Source organism: Anastrepha ludens, chromosome 2 (genome assembly GCF_028408465.1).
Source record: "Anastrepha ludens isolate Willacy chromosome 2, idAnaLude1.1, whole genome shotgun sequence".
Lineage (NCBI taxonomy): Eukaryota > Metazoa > Arthropoda > Insecta > Diptera > Tephritidae > Anastrepha > Anastrepha ludens.
The window spans coordinates 53,234,042-53,253,137 of NC_071498.1; the positions used below are offsets into that span (position 1 = coordinate 53,234,042).

The following is a 19,096-nucleotide window of genomic DNA, read 5'->3' on the forward strand; positions in this document are numbered from 1 at the left end:
CCGTCTTGTTGAAAATAAAGATTGTCCATATCAATACCATCCAAATCCGGCTATAAAACATCGTTCATCATCTCTCGATAGCACAATACATTCACCTGTAACACCTGTTATTGAAAAACCCTTTACATACGAAACTTTTTTAAAAGCACGCCTGTTTAAAATACAAGTACATTTTTTTGTCACAGTAAAACAGGCTACCAGATAGCCTTGAGTCCTATCCACTACTTCCCAGACTTCTCGAAGTAAATTCGACTCCATGAACTGAAAATGTTTTTTTATGACAAATCCAACTTTTTTAATTTTTTTTAATTTATCTATTTATTTAACTAAGGAATAAAATTATATTTTTCCTATCTAAACACTTCTAAATAGGACTTATGAATTTTAATATGGCTGAGAACTAAGTCCTTCAATACCGCTCCAGTAAATGACAAAATCAATATTTTTGATATTATTTGTATCCAAATTTGCTATTAACTTTGTGTGTCATTAAAATATATTACGAAGCAAATGCTCAATGGGAGGATTAAAAATTCGAATTTTCATCTCAAGGTTTATATTTCGCTTGTATCTTGGGATTTTAATTAAATATTAAGAATTTTCATTTTCAAGCCTAATGAAATACTCGCATACAGCAAATTAACTTGCGCACACAAAATTTCATTTGCACAAAGAAATACAAAATATTTCTGTGATAACGTAATTTCGAGCTAATTAATTATTCAATAATCAATATCACTTAATATTTATGTACACTTAGCTCTGCACTCACAAAGCCTAATGCATAGTTAATAATGTAAGAAGCTCCTCAACTCACATTGACGCTTAGCGCTTGACGCAACCAACAAAATCCACCACATTGAAAAGGTGTGGCAAATTAAGCTCTTAGCGATTTCTGGAGTTCATTGTGACTTTTGACAGAATACTGTCCCATACCCACACACTCGCGCACGCACATAAATACTTTACATAAGCACGAGCTTCGGATGCGCATAGCGAAAGCAATAGCCATTTACTCAATTGTTGCTTAGTTGGTGCGCCTAGATTTGGGGAGGGTCGCGCTGTCAAGTAGCTTTGCTGTCTTTGAGCGCATTAACGCTACAATGCGCCACATTTAATTGCAAATTGACCGTAAGATTATTAACGCCACTGCCCTCTTGTTCGTCGCACTGTTGCTGGGCGAGATGGTTTAATGATGGGCGAAAGGTCAATGGAAATTGCGTTTATGGACACTATGGCCGCTTTTTGTTTTTAATTAGACGTCAATAGAAACAATTGAATCTTTATAATATATTTTCTTCAAAAAAAAAAAAAATGTTAGTAAAGGAGTTATAGCGCATTTTGCATAAACTATTTTACTTTTATATAATTACAATTTTCAGAAGTCAATAACTCAATTGAGATCCATTTCATGTTTAAATAGTGAAAGATTTTTACACTTTTCTACAAATTTCTAAAATCTATTACTCCCAAAGCAATTGTTTTGTTCACTAATCCCACGTCGGTGGTGAAACTACTGCACGGTGCATGTTTCATGCCATTTATTTATGATAAAATATTATTAAAATAAAAAATTTTGAAAAATCTCTAGGGATATGTTTAGTTAAAACTTAGAAGACACCTTACGAATTTTTTCTAATTTTCTGTTGGCGTTATATTGTAGAAATAAGCGCCGACCCATCGACACGGGATTAAGGTGACAAATGAAACGACATTGGATTAGGGTTAAATTAAAAGAGAATAAAAAGAACCACGGTAGAGTATAGAAGCTGTGACTAACTAATCATATAACTCGACTTTGATCTCAATTTTGACATTTACTTTACTGGTAAAAGTAACGGAAATCGTATATCGGCTTACAGCCATTGAAATAAAGAGTTTTTCAATAAGGGCCGGTAGATGTTGAAATGGAATAAAATGGCGTGTGGCACGTAGCGCCGGCCTGCTGGAACCACATGTCGTCTAGGTCCATGTGGCTCAATATGGGCCATAAGAAATTGGAAGGGCCACCACGTCTACCGAAAAATGGGCGCAATGCGCGCAACGTTTGCGTTAATGAAGACTCATTTTGATAATAAAGTTTTATCATTTGAACCTGCTGTTCAATCGTGTAACTTGCCATGTTGATATGGCATAAACAACTGAATAATAAACAAAAGATTTGACAGATGTCACCAAAACAAAATGGCTGCCACAAGGCGCCAAAATCGACCCGAGCCAATTAAAAAACCCTTTATGAAATGAAGGAGCGATATCCAGTTCTAAGACTCTGTTTGAGACATTTTCCAATAAAATCACTTAAATAAATTTTGCATATTAGGTTTTCTTTCATACATTTGAAATGTTTTCAATCTTTATCAGCCTTCTTGTCGAAGAAAAACATATTTTTTTTTACTTTATGTACAAAAGTTAATAAAGTTTGAAAGTTTTTCGAGAAAAATATTTTAGAATGAAGTAGAATAATCGTCAAACCTTAAAAAATGCAGGCAAAAAACAAAAGTATATATTAATATTTTGTTCAAAATCAATTCAATAAACCTCTATAAAGTGGAATGGATTCCCATGCTGCCTTGACCTTTTGAAATTCAAATTTCTGGTATTCTGCGTGCGGAGTGCATTTTTTACGTCACTACAAAGATGTTCAATGGGATTTAAATCGGCACTCGAAGATACATAAACCAGAACTGTGATCGGATTGGCTTCGAAAAACTTTCTTTCAATACGATAAGTGTGTTTTGGATCAATGCCTTGTTGAAATTTCCTCACAAGTTAGCATTAAAAAACAGCCTCACAACATTATTGAGCCTCTCCCGTATTTTATGATTGGTTAGAAGAAGTTCGAATGGTGTACATTTTAGCTGACGCGCGTACTTCCTACCATCTGGACCTACTCTACTTATTTTAATTTAATGACTGAATAAAATATAACGCCACTGTTTTTGAGTCCAGGATAAGTGCTCTCGAGCAAACTCAATTCGGCGTTGCAATGCTGTTACCAATACCTTCTTCCGCGCCAGTCAACAGTGAAGCCCTGCTTCTGCTAATCGTAGTGCAGCTGTTCTTTTTGCTATCGGCTTCTGCATGTGAACAAAAATTTCTTGATATGTGTCAGCAGCACTCTTCTTCGGATCTTGTTTTGACAATTTAACGATCATCCCATCAATCTGACTAGTAGTCTTTCGCGCTTTCTTTTTCTGCAAATGCTTCCCGCTGTTTTATACTCAGAAAAATATTTCAAAGCATTAAAAACCATCATTTTGAAACATAAACATAGGGTAAGCCGGTATTTTGAAACTCTTTAATAGCTTTTTGAAGAGTTGCAAAACATTTCACAAAAATTTGCACGATGACCGAATCGTCCCGCCTCTCTCAGAATTTTAGTGCTCCTACTAAAACGCTAAAGATCAATATGAGCCCTTCAAGGGAAATACATAAATGAGCGCACTTCAATGAATGTTTGCCAAAAAAAAAATATACTTAAGCGCAAAAAGTACGGTTAAGGTACCGTACTCGATAAAAGATGCACATATATGCCATGATGCCAACGCATCGTTCTTAAGTATTTTTCAAGGGCATAAGCTAGAACAACTTGCAAACATTGCAAAAAGGGCAAATGAAACAGATCTCGTGTTTCAGAAATTCTTATCAAAAGAGACCTTAAGACTTCAAGACTACTGCAATGTTTTTCTGGCCGATATCCGCGCAATTAATAATGCGGCAAAGGCTGATGAGTATAATCAATTAAGAATTTTCGCCTTACCTGTACGATGCAGATCCATAAATCGGTAACAAATACGTCGAGATATGTTCACAAGAGTTAAAGGTCTTATCAGAATAATTTCCAATGAGTCCCTGGATATTCTAGTATTCCAAAAGATGAAGAAGCAAATAATGTCGCGCGCAAGAGTTTTCAGCCGATAAGTTACCTGTTTCACAGACTGAGTAAAGAGCTGTGGTGGCTACGAAGATTTCATCCACCTGTATTTCCCTGGTACATTGCATTCATATTGGCCCACAGTTGATGAACTTTTAAACGTCAGGGATCGAGGTGTTTCTATAACGGCATTCTTCTTTCTGACTTTCTGAAGCGACCTACCTCGGTTCTGGGATATAAAGCTACAATTGATTCCAAATATTGGGAAAGGACTAACGAAGGCTTTAATTATCTTTTGTTGCTGTGGGATGTTATTTGAAAATGATATTTGCTTAATAAAGCTATTGGACGATTCCATGTGAAGTGATTCAACTGTTTTGAATACTGTCGTAATTTTTTTCAAAAATTTGTTTATTTGTAGGCTTGAGTGGATAAAAAATAAACTAAAAATCTTCAAAGAATTTAACTAGTTTCGAAATTTTCTATTTGAGAATTTTTGTATATGGTTTCTAGAAGTGCTTCGGTTCCTTTTAACATTCATACAATTTTTTTATTTTTAGAGTAATTTACATTTACATCCGCGGTAGCCGAATGGGTTGGTGCGTGACTAACATTCGGAATTCACAGAGAGAACGTCGGTTCGAATCTCGGTGAAACTCCAAAATTAAAAAAAAAACATTTTTCTAATAGCGGTCGCCCCTCGGCAGACAATGGCAAACCTCCGAGTGTATTTCTGCCATGAAAAAGCTCCTCATAAAAATATCTGCCGTTCGGAGACGACTTGAAACTGTAGGTCCCTCCATTTGAGGAACAACATCAAGACGCACACTACAAATAGGAGGAGGAGCTCGGCCAAACACCCAAAAAGGGTGTACGCGCCAATTATATATATATAATATATAATTTACATTTAAAAAAATTTTTGTTTCATTGAAAGTTCGGAATTTTTTTTTTTGGAGGAAAGAATTTTGTTTTTGTGAATAAAGACTTTTTTTGGAAGAAAGAATTTTTTTTTTGAAAGAAAGATTTTTTTTTTTGTTGGGAAGAAAGAATTTTTTGTTTTGAATTGTGGAAAAAAATTTTATTAGCAATTTTGGAAAATACCACGTCAGATTTTTTTTTTTACTTTTTTGATGTGATAATTTAGGCTATGTTCAGTAATCTCTCCCAGCTCCTTATTTTATTTTTATTCCATAACCTTTTTTTATTCATATGTTTCATCCTAAGAAATTAAAAAAAAGCTTGTTTAAATTTTGAAAAGAACCAAAAACATTTACTTAGGTAGATTTGTCTCGTCCTACAAACCTTCAAGTATGAAACTGGTCGAGTTGCAACGTTTGGAAACAAGGCGTAGTGTGAAACTATTCATATCTCTCTACACTCGAAGATTGTACGATGGTAAGCAGAGAAAAGTCTCAAATATTTAAACTAAATATTAGTCATTCGAGTCACTGCTGTGTTTTTCCAGCGGAGATGGGTGCTCTCAAGAAGCCAGAACAATGGCTGCTGACTAGTGCTGGGCTTTTTAAGTGTCATAATTTACCCCGGCAACCAACTGGTAATGAATGCCTTATGTCTTGTGTTGATGAGTTCCTAATGAGTGATAACATCAAAGCTTTGCTTTTAGAGGTGGAAAATTAAAAAAAATCATTACAAATCAACTGATTAGGGCAAGGCGCACGTGAGGTGCTCACTTTAACTTCCTGTTCTCAGTTCGTGAACCTATGAGCCTCAAGTCACTTCAATGAAAGGGCAAGAATGTTAAATTGCAGCGATAGAAATTACTTTAGGATATGGTTGAATAAGAAGGAGAAATATTTGAGCGCAACAAAATCGTTGTGGTGGAATCTTGACCGAGCATTGCATCTCGAATACATCCATGCGAACTCGGGTCCATTCAGCAGTGGCCGCAAGAAGAATAATGAGATGGAACCATCTGAATATAAAGTCCTCAGCTATTCAGCTTTTTCAAGACTAAGATTTAGGCATCTTGGCTTTCACTTTAAATACGAGCTTGTGAAGCTACCCGACGCCTGAAAAAATTAGTTATTATTATAATCCAGAGTTTCTTATCCTAACTTTTTATGCTCCTAGTTTCGTAGCTCTAAATATTTTCTAACTTATATTGTGTTCACATGGTTAAACAATAACATTTTCTTAAACCTAACTACCTAAGTATGTATATCTGCCAGGATAACCACGTAAGATTTTTAAATTCTTTCACTTTGAAGACTACTTGCATACGCTCCGAGAAAAAAACTTTTATTTCAAATTCCTTTAACTTTTCTAACATCATTTCCCATTTTCCATAATCGCCTTTAGTTTACGCATTTCTTTCATGATTAATTATTCAAATGTTCGTAGTTACACAAGTCATTGTAGCCAATTTTGTACAGTGTGCAAGGAACTCGCCAACAATGACGCGCGGAATTACGCTAAATCGCAAAAATATGCATGAGGCATTCTAAAGCACACAAATAACCACACAAACAAGCCCGAAAACATTCACACAAATCCAGATATTCAAATATTTTTCTAAACTAAGCTCGTCTACTTGTGGTTGTGTGTAGCATTTTATGCTATTAAATGCCTCTACAAGTAGCTTTTGGGTGGAATGAAGGCATTTGAAATGTGAGACTCCTATTGAAACTTAACCGAAGCACTCGCCGCCACTACGGCTGCGGCTCGGCCATTGAATAATTAAGTAACTTACCGCTTTTGACGCAAACAGGATAGCATCTCCTCATTGTCATCGTTTAAAGGACAATTGAGTGTGTGTGCGATTTGCATGGTGAGTTGAAGCGAATGATTGCTGGCCGCCCAGTCTGACATGGCTGAGCCCGACATGAGAATTGCGCGATGAAAAAGGCCTGGTCCGATCATTGAAGTGAAATGAAAACGAAAAATACACCAGTACACCAATACACAGTTCATTGAAGCATGAAAAGGAGAAGCGATTAAATTAAAATAAATGAAATTTTCTTGTAAATGTGTGATAAGTGACATAAAATGCCGAAAAGTGAAGTGCCATCAAAATTGAGTTACGCGGCTTGATGTGCACAAAAATATTCCACATACCGGATGCAACAGGCGATATCATTAAATAATTCACGCAGGCTGCGCCGGTACTGTGTCCCATGAGGGTAACGCTATCCTTGTCGCCGCCGAACGAGGCAATATTTTCCTTAATCCAATGTAGTGCGGCAATTTGATCGAGTAATCCAAAATTTGCGACAGTATTCTCGTCAATGCTGGGCTTCAGAAAGCCTATAAATAAAACCAGAAAAGAAAAATTACAGAGGATGCGATGACGACAGGCAAGAAAAGGCATAAAAGATGTTGAAATATGATAGTTTCTTAATATCAGTCACAGTGTTTTAATTTGAAAATATTGTTTTTTTCATTTTAAATCATTTATTTAATATTCCGAAAAATCTCTTGCAACACTAGAAACCAAAATGCAGAGAACTAAGTTACGGTCTCGTTAAAAAACGATTGTTTGTGCGTAATTCTCATCTGGTGAGTCCTAAGTGCGATAGCAACTGTAGTCATAAAATAGCAAATAAAAATTTATTTTCTAATATTGGCCGCCCGTTGACAGTGACGGAATTTCGAGCACATTCTTGCTATATAAAGCTCTCCAATAAAAATCACTCAAACAACTATCAAAAGGCGTAAAGCGAATTTCTTTATAGGTGAAGTACTTTGAAATGGCAGCGCTGTTTTCTGCCATAGCTAATTTGACAGTTCTCGCTGAATTGAGGTTAGCGTGGTTTACCAATTCATCACGAATATACTCACAACAGAACAACATTTCTAGCGGAATGGGTTGGTGCGTCACTACCATTCGGAATTCAGAAAGAACGTAGGATTGAATCTCGGTGAAACACTAAAATGAAGAAAAGTTTTTTCTAATAGCGGTCGCTCCTCGACAGTCAATGGCAATTATTTTACTTTATTGAATTGAATCCAATTTAGTTTTATTCGATTTTATTTGAATTTATGTATTTTTTAATTAAACAAAATTTGGCTTTTATTTATTTAGTTTATTTTATTTCACTAAGTTTAGCTTATTTATTTCATTTGTTATTGTTTTTAATATTTTAACTTAATTTTAATTAGTGCAACTTATTTATTTATGAAAAAATGGTTACAAGTAAATCATTGAAAGCATTGCCCATCGCTGGCTACTACTTTTTCAATTTTTCTGGTATATCTCGTATACTGTCACGGTAAAACTGTTCATCTTTTGAGGCTATCCACGGATCAAGCCATTTTTTGATGTCTTCATATGAATGGAACTGCTGGTCAGCTAGACCATGTGCCATTGATTGGAACAGGTAATAATCGAACGGCGCAATATCTGGAGAATATGGCGGGTGGGGTAGGATTTCTCATTTCAGTGTTACCAGGTAGGTTTTAATTGGTTTGGCCACGTGAGGCCGAGCGTCGTCATGCTGTAGAATCACTTTTTCATGCCTCTCCGCGTATTGCAGCCGCTTCTTGCACAGTGCTCGGCTCAACCTCATCAATTGAAGTCGATACCGATTCCCTGTGATGGTTTCGCTTGGTTTTAACAGTTCATAATAAATAACACCAACTTGGTCCCACCAAATACATAGCATAACCTTCGCAGCGTGAATATTCGGCCGAGGCGACGACGTAGAAGCATGACCGGGCAGCCTCATGACTTTCTTTTCTTTAGATTGCTTTCATTAAAGCACGTCCCAATGCGATGAAGAAAACCCTTCCTTTTTTGCCACTGGAGAAGTTGTTCACAGGCGAAAAAACGACGTTCAACATCCCTTGGTTTTAACTCATAAGGAACCCAAGTCCCCTGTTTCTGAATCATTCCCAAAGCATGCAATCGCTTGGAAATGGATTGACGGGTAACTCCTAATACTGAAGCAAGCTCTTCTTGCATTTGACACGGATCGTCATTGAGCAATGCCTCCAATTCAGCGTCTTCGAAGGTTTTTGGCCTTCCTTCACGCGGATGGTCGTCAACATTAAAATCACCGTGTTTGAAGCAACGCGACCGATCTCGGCACGTTGTTTCACTTAAAGCAGCATCTCTATAAACTTTTTGTTGCTCTTGATGCGTTTCAGCCGCCGATTTTTTCGAATGAAAGAGGAAAATCAACACTTCCCGAAAATGACGATTATTCGGCACAAGATCAGAAATTTTCACAAAACCAGAAATATATGATACCAACACAAAATCACTAATGTGTCGAAGCAGTTTGTTTACCATATGTCTACACTTGGTTTATGATGTTTAGGTTATGTTAGAATCGACTGCTGGCGGCATCTATTGACAAATAGCGGGAACTTAGTTTCGCACCTAATATATTAATTGGAATTATTTTCATTTAATTTAATTTGCTTTAGTTTAATATCTTTTTATTTTATTTATCATTGTTTTATTTAATTTAATTAAGCTAAATTATTTTGTTTTGTTTTACTTAATATTATTATATTTTTTTAATATTTTACCCTTTCAATTATTTTAAATTTTTAATTTTTTTACGTTCTTATTTTTAGTTAAACTTTTTCGATACTTTTGGTTAACTTAAATGAATTTGATTTAACTAAACTTTGTTTATTTTTATTTTATTTAGTGTAACTTATTTTTTTATTTCGCTTCATTTGATTTTCTTACTGTGTTTTATTTATTTCCTTATTTTGTTATTTTCTTTTATTTTGTTTTATTTTACTCTTTTTATTGTTTTATCTAACCTTTTAAGACTTTTTAACAATATTTTATATTGTTAGCATTTCTTATTTAAGTTAATTTATTTCTTTAGTTCGTTATTTTATGCTTTTATTTTATTTTTTTTATTTTTTTATTTTCGTCATCCTAATTTGTTAATGTTATTGTATTATATTATTATTTTTTATTTGAGTTAATCTTAATTAATTTAACTTTTTTACTTTATTTTATTTTATTTTTTTTTGTTGCATCTCAAGAAGGGAGTGATTTACATTAATTGGCGACAGCTTTGCTGCAAGCCAATAATTTATAACAGCTACAAAGATTACAATTAAATAAATGTATATAAATATTATATTGTATAAAATAGTTAACAATTTTTTTTACTGTAAAAAGTTTCGCACTATATGACAAAAATTGAGTACAGCTGCTTTCTGCATGTCGAAAATTAAAAATTTTGGAAGTTGAAGAGTTTTCACGTTGTCTGCTGAGTTTTTATGCACTAGTCCGTGGGCTGAGATGATAATTGGTAGTATGTGCATCTTCCTTAGCTTCCACTGGCGTTTGAGATCAATGCCTAAGTCAGAATATTTGGATATTTTTTCTGCATATGTTTTTTGCATATTTTTGTTTAGAGGAACAGCAATATCAACTATATAACCAGTCGTTTGAGATTTATCAATCAGGAAAATATCTGGTGTATTGTGGACTCTTGTGGCATGTGTTAAAATTGTTCGGGCATAAAATGGAAGGTAGTTGGAATCTTCTTGAACCGGTTCTGGGGTGTATCTGAAGTACGGTATTTTGCTTTGATTGGGGTTTTACACATGCGTCAGTTTTAAATGGATTATTTTCGCGATGTCATTGTGTCGTTTCAGGTACATAGAGTTTGCCAGTGTGGTGCATCCCGCTAGCAGGTGGTCTAATGTCTCACTCCGATTATTGCATCTTCGACATCTGTCTGCAGCGGCATTTGGATCTCGCATTACATATTTAATGTAATTTCTTGTTGGAATCACACCATCTTGTATGGTAAAAATGGTACCCTCCCTTTCGGCAAATATCGACCTGTTGGTAAGCCATAAGTGCGACAATTTTTGGTCGACATGTGGGCTCAGCAAGTCTTTTCGTTATGCGCCGTGGACAGCCATTTCGGACCATCTTCGAATCTTTTCATCTATTGTGGTTGCGTTCCTGATTTCGTAGCATTGATTCATCCGAAGTGGGGTGTAATTATCATCCGCAGCACATGCAGCCTTGTGCAGATCGGATTGGGAGGACTTATGTTGGAAGTATACTCTTATGTTTAAGATAAGTTTGTCATGCAGTGCTCCAACATCAATCTGTCCCCTGCCGCCCACTCTTCTAGATAGCATCATTCGAACGACAGAGCTTTTTGGATGACGTGACTTGTATTTAGTCATAATTGTACGTATTGTTTGTTGTAGATTTTCTATTTCAGTAGATGACCATTTTACAATTCCGAAGCTATACGATACACCGGGACGACATATGAATTAATAGCGTGGATTTGGTTTTTCTCATTAAGTTGGGTTCTATCAGATTTTTCCTCATTTGCGTCGTATTTAGGCTGCTGCTTTGCATAACTCAAAGGTACTTGTATACCTCTCCCGGCTTCATTTCTGTTATGTCGAATCCGCTACTTTCCGCAGTTACATGTCGAGAAACCTCTTTACCTTTAACTATTGTGATCTTTCGGCATTTATCAAGTCCAATAGGCATTTTAATGCCATTGGAGAAGATTTGGACACATTTCAAAAGCTTATCTAGATGGAATTGCTGGCGTAGAGTTTCAAATCATCTACGTAAAAAAGATGGCTCAGTCGAAATCTTCCAGACTGTCCGTGTTTTAATACAAACCCAAGTCCCGTCTCATTCAGGATGTGACTTAAGAGGCTCATGCTGAGAACAAACCAGAGCGTACTCAAGGAGTCACCTTGAAAGATGCCATTTCGAATGTTTATTTCGGTTGTGTATTGAAAGCTTTCAGAGCCAGGTATTTTTATTCTTGTCCTCCAGCGTTGCATAACTTTTTCTAGAAAGAGTATGATATTGGGATTGAAGTTGTAAATACGAAGTACTTCAATAAGCCATTACTATTATTTTAGAGCATTCTACCACTGTTTATATATTTCTAGTTTGTTTTTACATAATTTGGTTTAGTTTAATTTATCAATTTTATTTTATTTTTTCGTTTAATTTAATTTAACTTAATTTAAATTTAATTTAATTTAACTTAAACTTTAGTCTAAATTATTTATTCTAGTTTCCTTTAAATTTTTTGATTAGTTTTACATAATTTTTTTTTTTTTTAATTTTAATTTTATTGTAACTATTTTATTTAGTTTTTAATTTTATTTATTTATTTTATTTATATTCTTGGTTTATTGGTTGGTTGGTTTAAGGGTGACCCCGCATCGGAGTGCCACATAGACCGCAAGTTGGGTCCGTTGTGTTGCCCTAGAGCTCATTATTTTATATGATTTCCCCATTTAACCGAGATTTTTATTATAGATTTCGGTCCAAAATATTAATTCGTTTCGAGAATTTAATGAGAGATTCGATTTTCAGGTCCGAGAGTGCTGAATGATTGTTAATTTTTGGAGAGCCTAGAAGAGCGAGTCGACTTCTGGCTAGGCCGGGACAACTGCACAGCAAATACCTGCTCGATACTTCCTCATCTTTGTCCTCGCAGTATCTGCACAAGTCGTTTTGAGGAGCCCCGAGCCGACATGCGTGAGTGCCCAAAAGGCAGTGGCCGGTGATAAGAGATATTATATGCCTTAGTTCCTGTTTCGATAGACTTATAAGGGTTGTCTGTTTCAGATTTTAGGATGGCCAGATTTGTCTGGTCGTAACGCAAGTAGTTTCCACTCGCCACCTCCGATCAGCAATGCTGTGAAATTCTCGATCAATGAGCATTTTACATGTTGAGAGCGGAATGTGGATTGTGGGTAAGTTACTAAGCTCCAGCTCGTGCGAGCTCATCAGCTTCGAATCCACTGTGACCCGGTATCCAGATAACTTGGACAGAATTCTGAACACTTATTTCGTTAAGAGATAAGAGATAGGATCGAACCACATCTGAGTGGGTATAAGAGGAGCTGAGTGCTCGAACGGCCGCTTGACTGTCGGTGAAAAAGCGGATATCCTCTAGTGATATTCTATTTTCTAAGAGAGTTTTCGCAGCATACCAGATAGCGCATACCTACTTCCACTTGGAATACACTACAGTAGTCGGGTAATCTAAATGATAGATTGATGTAAGGGGAATTGGAAAAGATTCCAAATCCCACTTTACGGTCTTGTTTTGAACCATCTGTATATATATATAATCAGAGGGCCATCGATTTCGGTAAGATTTGTCTTCCATTCTTCCCTAGTTGGGAGTGAACAGGAGAATAGCAAGGGTGATGATGGAAGACTTACATGATAGTCTATGTCGGAAGAGATAACTGTGTTCCTGTTCAGTATGGCCGAATGGCCAAGATACTTATTCCATTTCGATATAGCATTTATGCGTGTCGCTGCATTCGCTGCAATCGCTTTGCCAGCCAGATCGATAGGAAACAAGTGAAGCAACGTATTTAGAGCCTTAGTAGGTGTTGCACTTAAGCATCCTGTTATCAGGAGGCAGGCTGTTCTTTGGCCTCGATCAATTGTGTCTACTCTACATCGTTTTTCGAGTGCTGTCCACCATATAACCACACCGTAGAAGAGTATCGGTTTGATGATCGAGGTATATATCCAATAAATGATCCGAGGTGAAAACCCCCAGGTTTTGCCTATAGCTTTCTTACAAGTATAAAGAGCTATGAAAGCTTTTTTACATCAGTTTTCGATGTTCAATTTCCAACTCAACTTCATATCTAGAATAACTCCTAGATATTTAGCTGAATCAGATAGAAGTAATGATTCCCCTTTTAAAGTTATTGTTTGCAGTGGAGGAGATTGTTGTTTCCTATTGAAAAGAACAAGATCTGTCTTTGCTGGATTCGCATTTAGTCCGCTTTCGGTGCACCATTTTAACAGAATATTGATTGAGCGTTGCATGAGCTCTGTGAGGGTATTCAGGTGTTTGCCTGACACGCAGAGAGCAATATCATCTGCATAGGCTTAAACTTTAGTCTAAATTATTTATTCTAGTTTACTTTAAATTTTTTGATTAGTTTTACAATTTTTTTTTTTTTTTTTTTTTGAATTTTAATGTAATTATTTTATTTAGTTTTTAATTTAATTTATTTATTTTATTTATATTCTTGGTTTATTAGTTTATTTTTTTTTAATTTTATTTTATTATTTACATATTTTAATTAAATTTGTATTATTTCTATTGATTATAGATTTTCGGTTATTTATTCTATTTTAACTTAATTCAATTATTTTTATTTATTTTTATTGTGCTCAATTTATATATGGTACATATATATTGTTTTTTATTTTTTTATTTTTTATTAAAGAACATTTTATTTAATTTATATTTTTAATATTTATTTTTTTGTTTTATTGTTTATTTTATTTTACTTCAATAAAATAAAATTTTAATTTTTTAGATTTTAGTTTAAATGTTTTATGTATTTTGTTTTTTTTATTTAATTGAAATGAATTTCATTTATTTAAATTTATATAGTTTAATATTTTTACATTGTTTTATTTTGTTTCATTTATTTATTTTGTTATTTCATTCTATTTGTTTTCTTTAATTTTTAATTTTGCTAGTGTTTTATATTAAATTTTTTTATTTTATTTAATATGTTTTTAATTTACTTCATTTTATTTTATTCAGATTATTTCTTTTACACATCATTTTGCTCCACTCTATGACAGTTCACTCTATGCTTTGCGCTCGCATTTATGCAACTCAATACGCACGTTGATTGCGTATATATTCGCATTTCTCTATATAAAAATATATTTACACATTTACCCACTTACCCATCACTCCAAGCCGATAATTGATGGTAACAACAATGACTTGACCATAGCTCGCAAGCACTGAACCATCGTAAGGATTTCCACTATTCCACTCAAAAGATTCACCGTGCACGTACACCATTACCGGCAAACGCTTTGCTGATGAGTCCATATCGTAGGCGGACGATGAGTCGAAAGCACCATCTGCGGCCCATACAAAGAGAAGTTTACTGGTATTAAATTTGTCAATGTTAAATGGATTGGTAGCGAATGATGTGCGAAAAAAGGTGTTACACTGTCACACAACTTATGTATGTAGGTGGTAGCGCAAGCGTAAGGTATGCTCACCCAAACAAGCACATAACGCAGTGTGAGTACATGCGAAAAGGTTAAGGTGAAGCATAATAGCGCTGCCCCTATACTCATCTCAAGTAATCTCCCAGTATAGCATTACATATTTCTTGTTCTACTTACCACCACGTGGTACATACAAATTCAGATAAAGACAATCTTCGCTTTCCGTCTTTAGATAGGGCAGTAGGCGTGCCAAGTGCTTGTAACGGCCGCGTGACATTTTCACACTTCCTTGCGCTGTGACATCGGGCAGCTGTTGTGGGCAGACGGGTGGTAAATGGCGTGCAATTTTCAATCCTTGCCATGGTAATGGCGCACCTACCATGAGGAAATAGAAATAAAGGAAAACTCTTCACAAGCAGCCAAAAATAATGCGTAAGTGAGTAAATAGAAATGAAGTAACCTGGAAAAAGATAAATGACAGAATAAGTGGTAAAATATAATACAAATAAATTTGGCTCAATAAATTATAGTGATTTAATTAATGATTGTAGTAAAAGGAGGCAAGAAGATGTTTCTAAGTGTGTACTGAATGGGCGCAATGAGTGTTTGCTGATTTAAAGAGCCTTGGCTATCTATGCAGTATTTCTTTTAGCTGCTGAAATTTACTATGCGCTAAGAATATATCTACCGTGTTTTATATATATGTAGGTAGAAGTACATATCGATAAAGCGTAAATTGAAGGAAACTTGTACATACTACAATAAAACTGCATGTCATGTACGTACATCAAAAATATTATGAAAAATATAATAATAGGAGATTTAAGGAATACAATCGAAAATAATAAGGTGATTTTTAAAAACTTTTCTATCTGCTTGCCTATTCGAGCACGCTAATCGGTGAAATGGCTGTGCGAAATAGGGTCCGACTCGCCCTGATAAGTAAACGAGTTTTCGGTATAGGTTATAGGCTGAAAATATTGCTCTCCAGGGGAAGTCGGCATCAAAATATTTTTAAATGTTCCGCTTATGGTTCAATGCGGCTCATATTTAAAACTTACATTGGCAAAAACAAGGACCTTTTGCAAAAAATTCCACTAGATCCAAAGATCTAGATTGTATTCTTAATTTGTTTTAATTGAAACCATCGATAATCTTGATGATGCCGTGCTTCAATTCACGCAAATAATTCAAAACGCAGCATGGAACAGTACGCCCCAGCAAGATGTACATCAAATAAGAAAAAATACCCATCATATATCAAGTTGCTGATAAATAAAAAACGAAAACTTAGACGTCGTTGGCAGCAAACCAGATATCCTGAGCACAAATTAAAACTCAACCAAACAACAAAACAACTACACGTTCAAATTCAGACATTCAAAAATTATAATTACAATCGATTTCTTAAGAGCCTCACATCTGATAAATCCACAGACTACTCCTTATGGAAAGCAGCAAAGTCAATTAATCGATCGATAAAACACACAGCACCCATCAAAATAAACGACCCCCAATGGGCAAAAACCAATGAGCAAAAAGCAAATTTATTTGCAGAAAATCTTCGTAAAACCTTCTATGCCAATGATGGATCTGAAGATAGTGACATCTCGTCAAATTGGATTGAAAGCGATATCAGCATTGAGCCAGTTAGTAACGAACCTCATAACTGCAGAAATTTTTCAGAGATTGCCCAATTATTGTGTTACTTGACTGTCTTAATTGATTAATTTGTGTTTTTTGTTAAAATATGTAACTATGTACTTGAAGACAGCAGAAGTAATTATGATTCTGAAAGCCGGAAAATCGTCTTCATACCGACCTATTTCTCTGCTACCAATGCTGTCCAAACTTTTTGAACAACTGTTACTGACTCGAATGTTGCCAATTATAGAAAATAAGAGAGTTATTCCAACGCACCAATTTGGCTTTCGAAAAAGTCACTCCACAATCGACCAAGTTCACAGGGTTGTTAGAACCATAGAGCGTGCGATAGAGGAAAATAAAGTTTGCGCAGCGGTGTTCCTTCACGTCTCGCAGGCGTTTGACAAAGTTTGGCATACGGGCTTACTCCACAAACTGAAATTGATTTTGCCCAGGAATTAAGGCGAAGTCTTTTCTTCCTACCTTGATGGCAGATACTTTCGTGTCAGATTTGATGACGCCTATTCTTCATTGCAAAAAGCAAGCGCGGGGCTACCTCAAGGAAGCATCCCAGGCCCTCTCCTGTACCTCTTGTATACGTATGACTCACCGGTTCACGAGCAACGCGTTATCGCAACCTTTGCAGATGACACGGCTATTCTAGCAGTTGGAGAAGTGATCGAGACTATAACCACAAAATTGCAATCAGCGGTCAGTTCTATTGCAACATGGGCAAAAAAATGGCGTATCAAATTAAATAATTCAAAATTAGTGCAAATTGTATTCGGCCTGAAAAAAAACAATTTACAAGCCAGTCTGCATAAACAGCGTAAATATACCGTACGTCAACGAGGCAAAATATCTTCGAATAACACTTGATGCTAAACTGCGTTGGAAGGCGCATGTCAAGAAAAAGCGTGAAGAGCTGGAATTAAAAACAAAAAACCTTCTTCATCTTTTTGGTAGACACTCTATTCTGTCAACGAACAACAAACTACCGCTATATAAACAAATACTTAAACCCGTTTGGACGTATGGCATTCAGTTATGGGGATGCTCAAGCGAATCTTGCATGACTATTATCCAACGATTCCAAAATGTGAGAAATCTCGACCTCCATCGTGATCTCGTCACTGACGTGGCGAAAAAGTATGCCATGGCTCACAGACAACAATTTAAGTACACATGTCACCGCTGAAGCATTGGCTTTGCTTCAGCCAAATACTCATCGTCGGCGGCTCAAGCGTAAAACAGTTTTAGACCAGATGGGCACCCATTAGCAGCTGTACCTTATATTATATATTGAATAATGAATTTATGAATATTGAGGCATCTTACGTTTTCCTTTTTTAATATATTAATTCAATAAAAATTGCTCGTTAGTATGTTTATTTAGTTGTTCTATTTGTAATTTCTAAACGTTATTCTGTTCATACCTTAAGATGTGTTAATACAAAAAAAAAATTTAAACCCTAAGCATGGATTACTTATTTAAACAAATTTAACTCTACTAAAAGAAGAAGTGCACACCTACTCTCAGCAGCATAAATCTAAAAGCGTCTGCCTGTATTCATCAATATGTACAGAAAATATGCAGGAAAAACCACTTTTAACACGTTTGCTTCGCAACACCAAATAATCGACGATATACCAACGAATGAAGCAATAGAAATACACTTGAATATTTCACAAACGAGCATATTTGCACGTAAAATTATTTTCGCAGAAAAATGCAAAAAATTAAACATAAGAGGAAACAATTATATTCCGATGAATTCAAGTCCTCAATACACTTCTTCTACACAATACAATAAAAAACTTGTGCATGTGTATGTATCATATATGCATGAAAATATGAATGCGTAGAAATATGAATACGTACTCATACACTCACATTCACATATCAGTTTATTTAGGAATTCAGATTATTTTGAAATTTTTGGTACTTGATATTAATAAATATTTTTCTCCAAATATCCTGAGCATTCTCAATTTCCCCCGAACAACGCATCCACATTTTTTCTCTTGTCACAAATACTCTTACGTTATTTGCTTCACATGCAGTAAAGTGTTTTTCACAGTGGGGATGTTGGGAAATCATTATTATTATACACGCATACACACACACTTATGTATGTAAATACTTTAATTTACCCACGTACGTAGTATTTTATTCCCACATGCGTGTAAACCCTGCTGTAGAAAGCAAACTATGAAACAAATATTTTAGTTTATGAAATCTTATTTGAAGTAAAAAGTCATACTAGTTCGAAAGCGATTGAAATTAGACCAGGCAGAAAATTACCAATTAGAGGTGTATACAAAGTAAATCTTCTATTACTTATAATTAAGATTTCCACAAACGTTAAGGTTTAATGAGACTTTGGGGGGATATACGCTACCGATCGCGCATAATTTTTTGGTGTAAAGATGAGTGGCCTCAGTATGAGTAAGTCGATCCCTTGAATACCTGTATACAGTAGATTGGTTTTTTTATGCGGTTTTTTTTATGCGGTTTTGAAATAGTGCGGTTTTTAAAAAAAATAAAAAATTCATGTCGACCTATCGGGAAATGTATAAACAAGATTCTAAACCAGCTAAGCAAAAACTCATCACAGATTACATCAGAAATT

At 35.2% G+C, this 19,096-nt stretch overlaps 1 protein-coding gene across 2 annotated transcripts in view; it reads right to left on the bottom strand.

Moving 5' to 3' along the window:
* The window catches only part of LOC128871129 (uncharacterized), a 410,182-nt gene that overhangs the window by 284,348 nt on the left and 106,738 nt on the right, over positions 1-19,096 (bottom strand). For both annotated transcript variants that reach the window (XM_054113306.1, XM_054113305.1), the window contains exons 3-6: positions 14,997-15,194; positions 14,544-14,726; positions 6,953-7,141; positions 6,588-6,744 (exon numbers count right to left, since the gene is read on the bottom strand). In XM_054113306.1, coding sequence (XP_053969281.1) covers positions 6,588-6,744; positions 6,953-7,141; positions 14,544-14,726; positions 14,997-15,194 — 727 coding nt within the window. The remainder of the gene's footprint in view (positions 1-6,587; positions 6,745-6,952; positions 7,142-14,543; positions 14,727-14,996; positions 15,195-19,096) is intronic.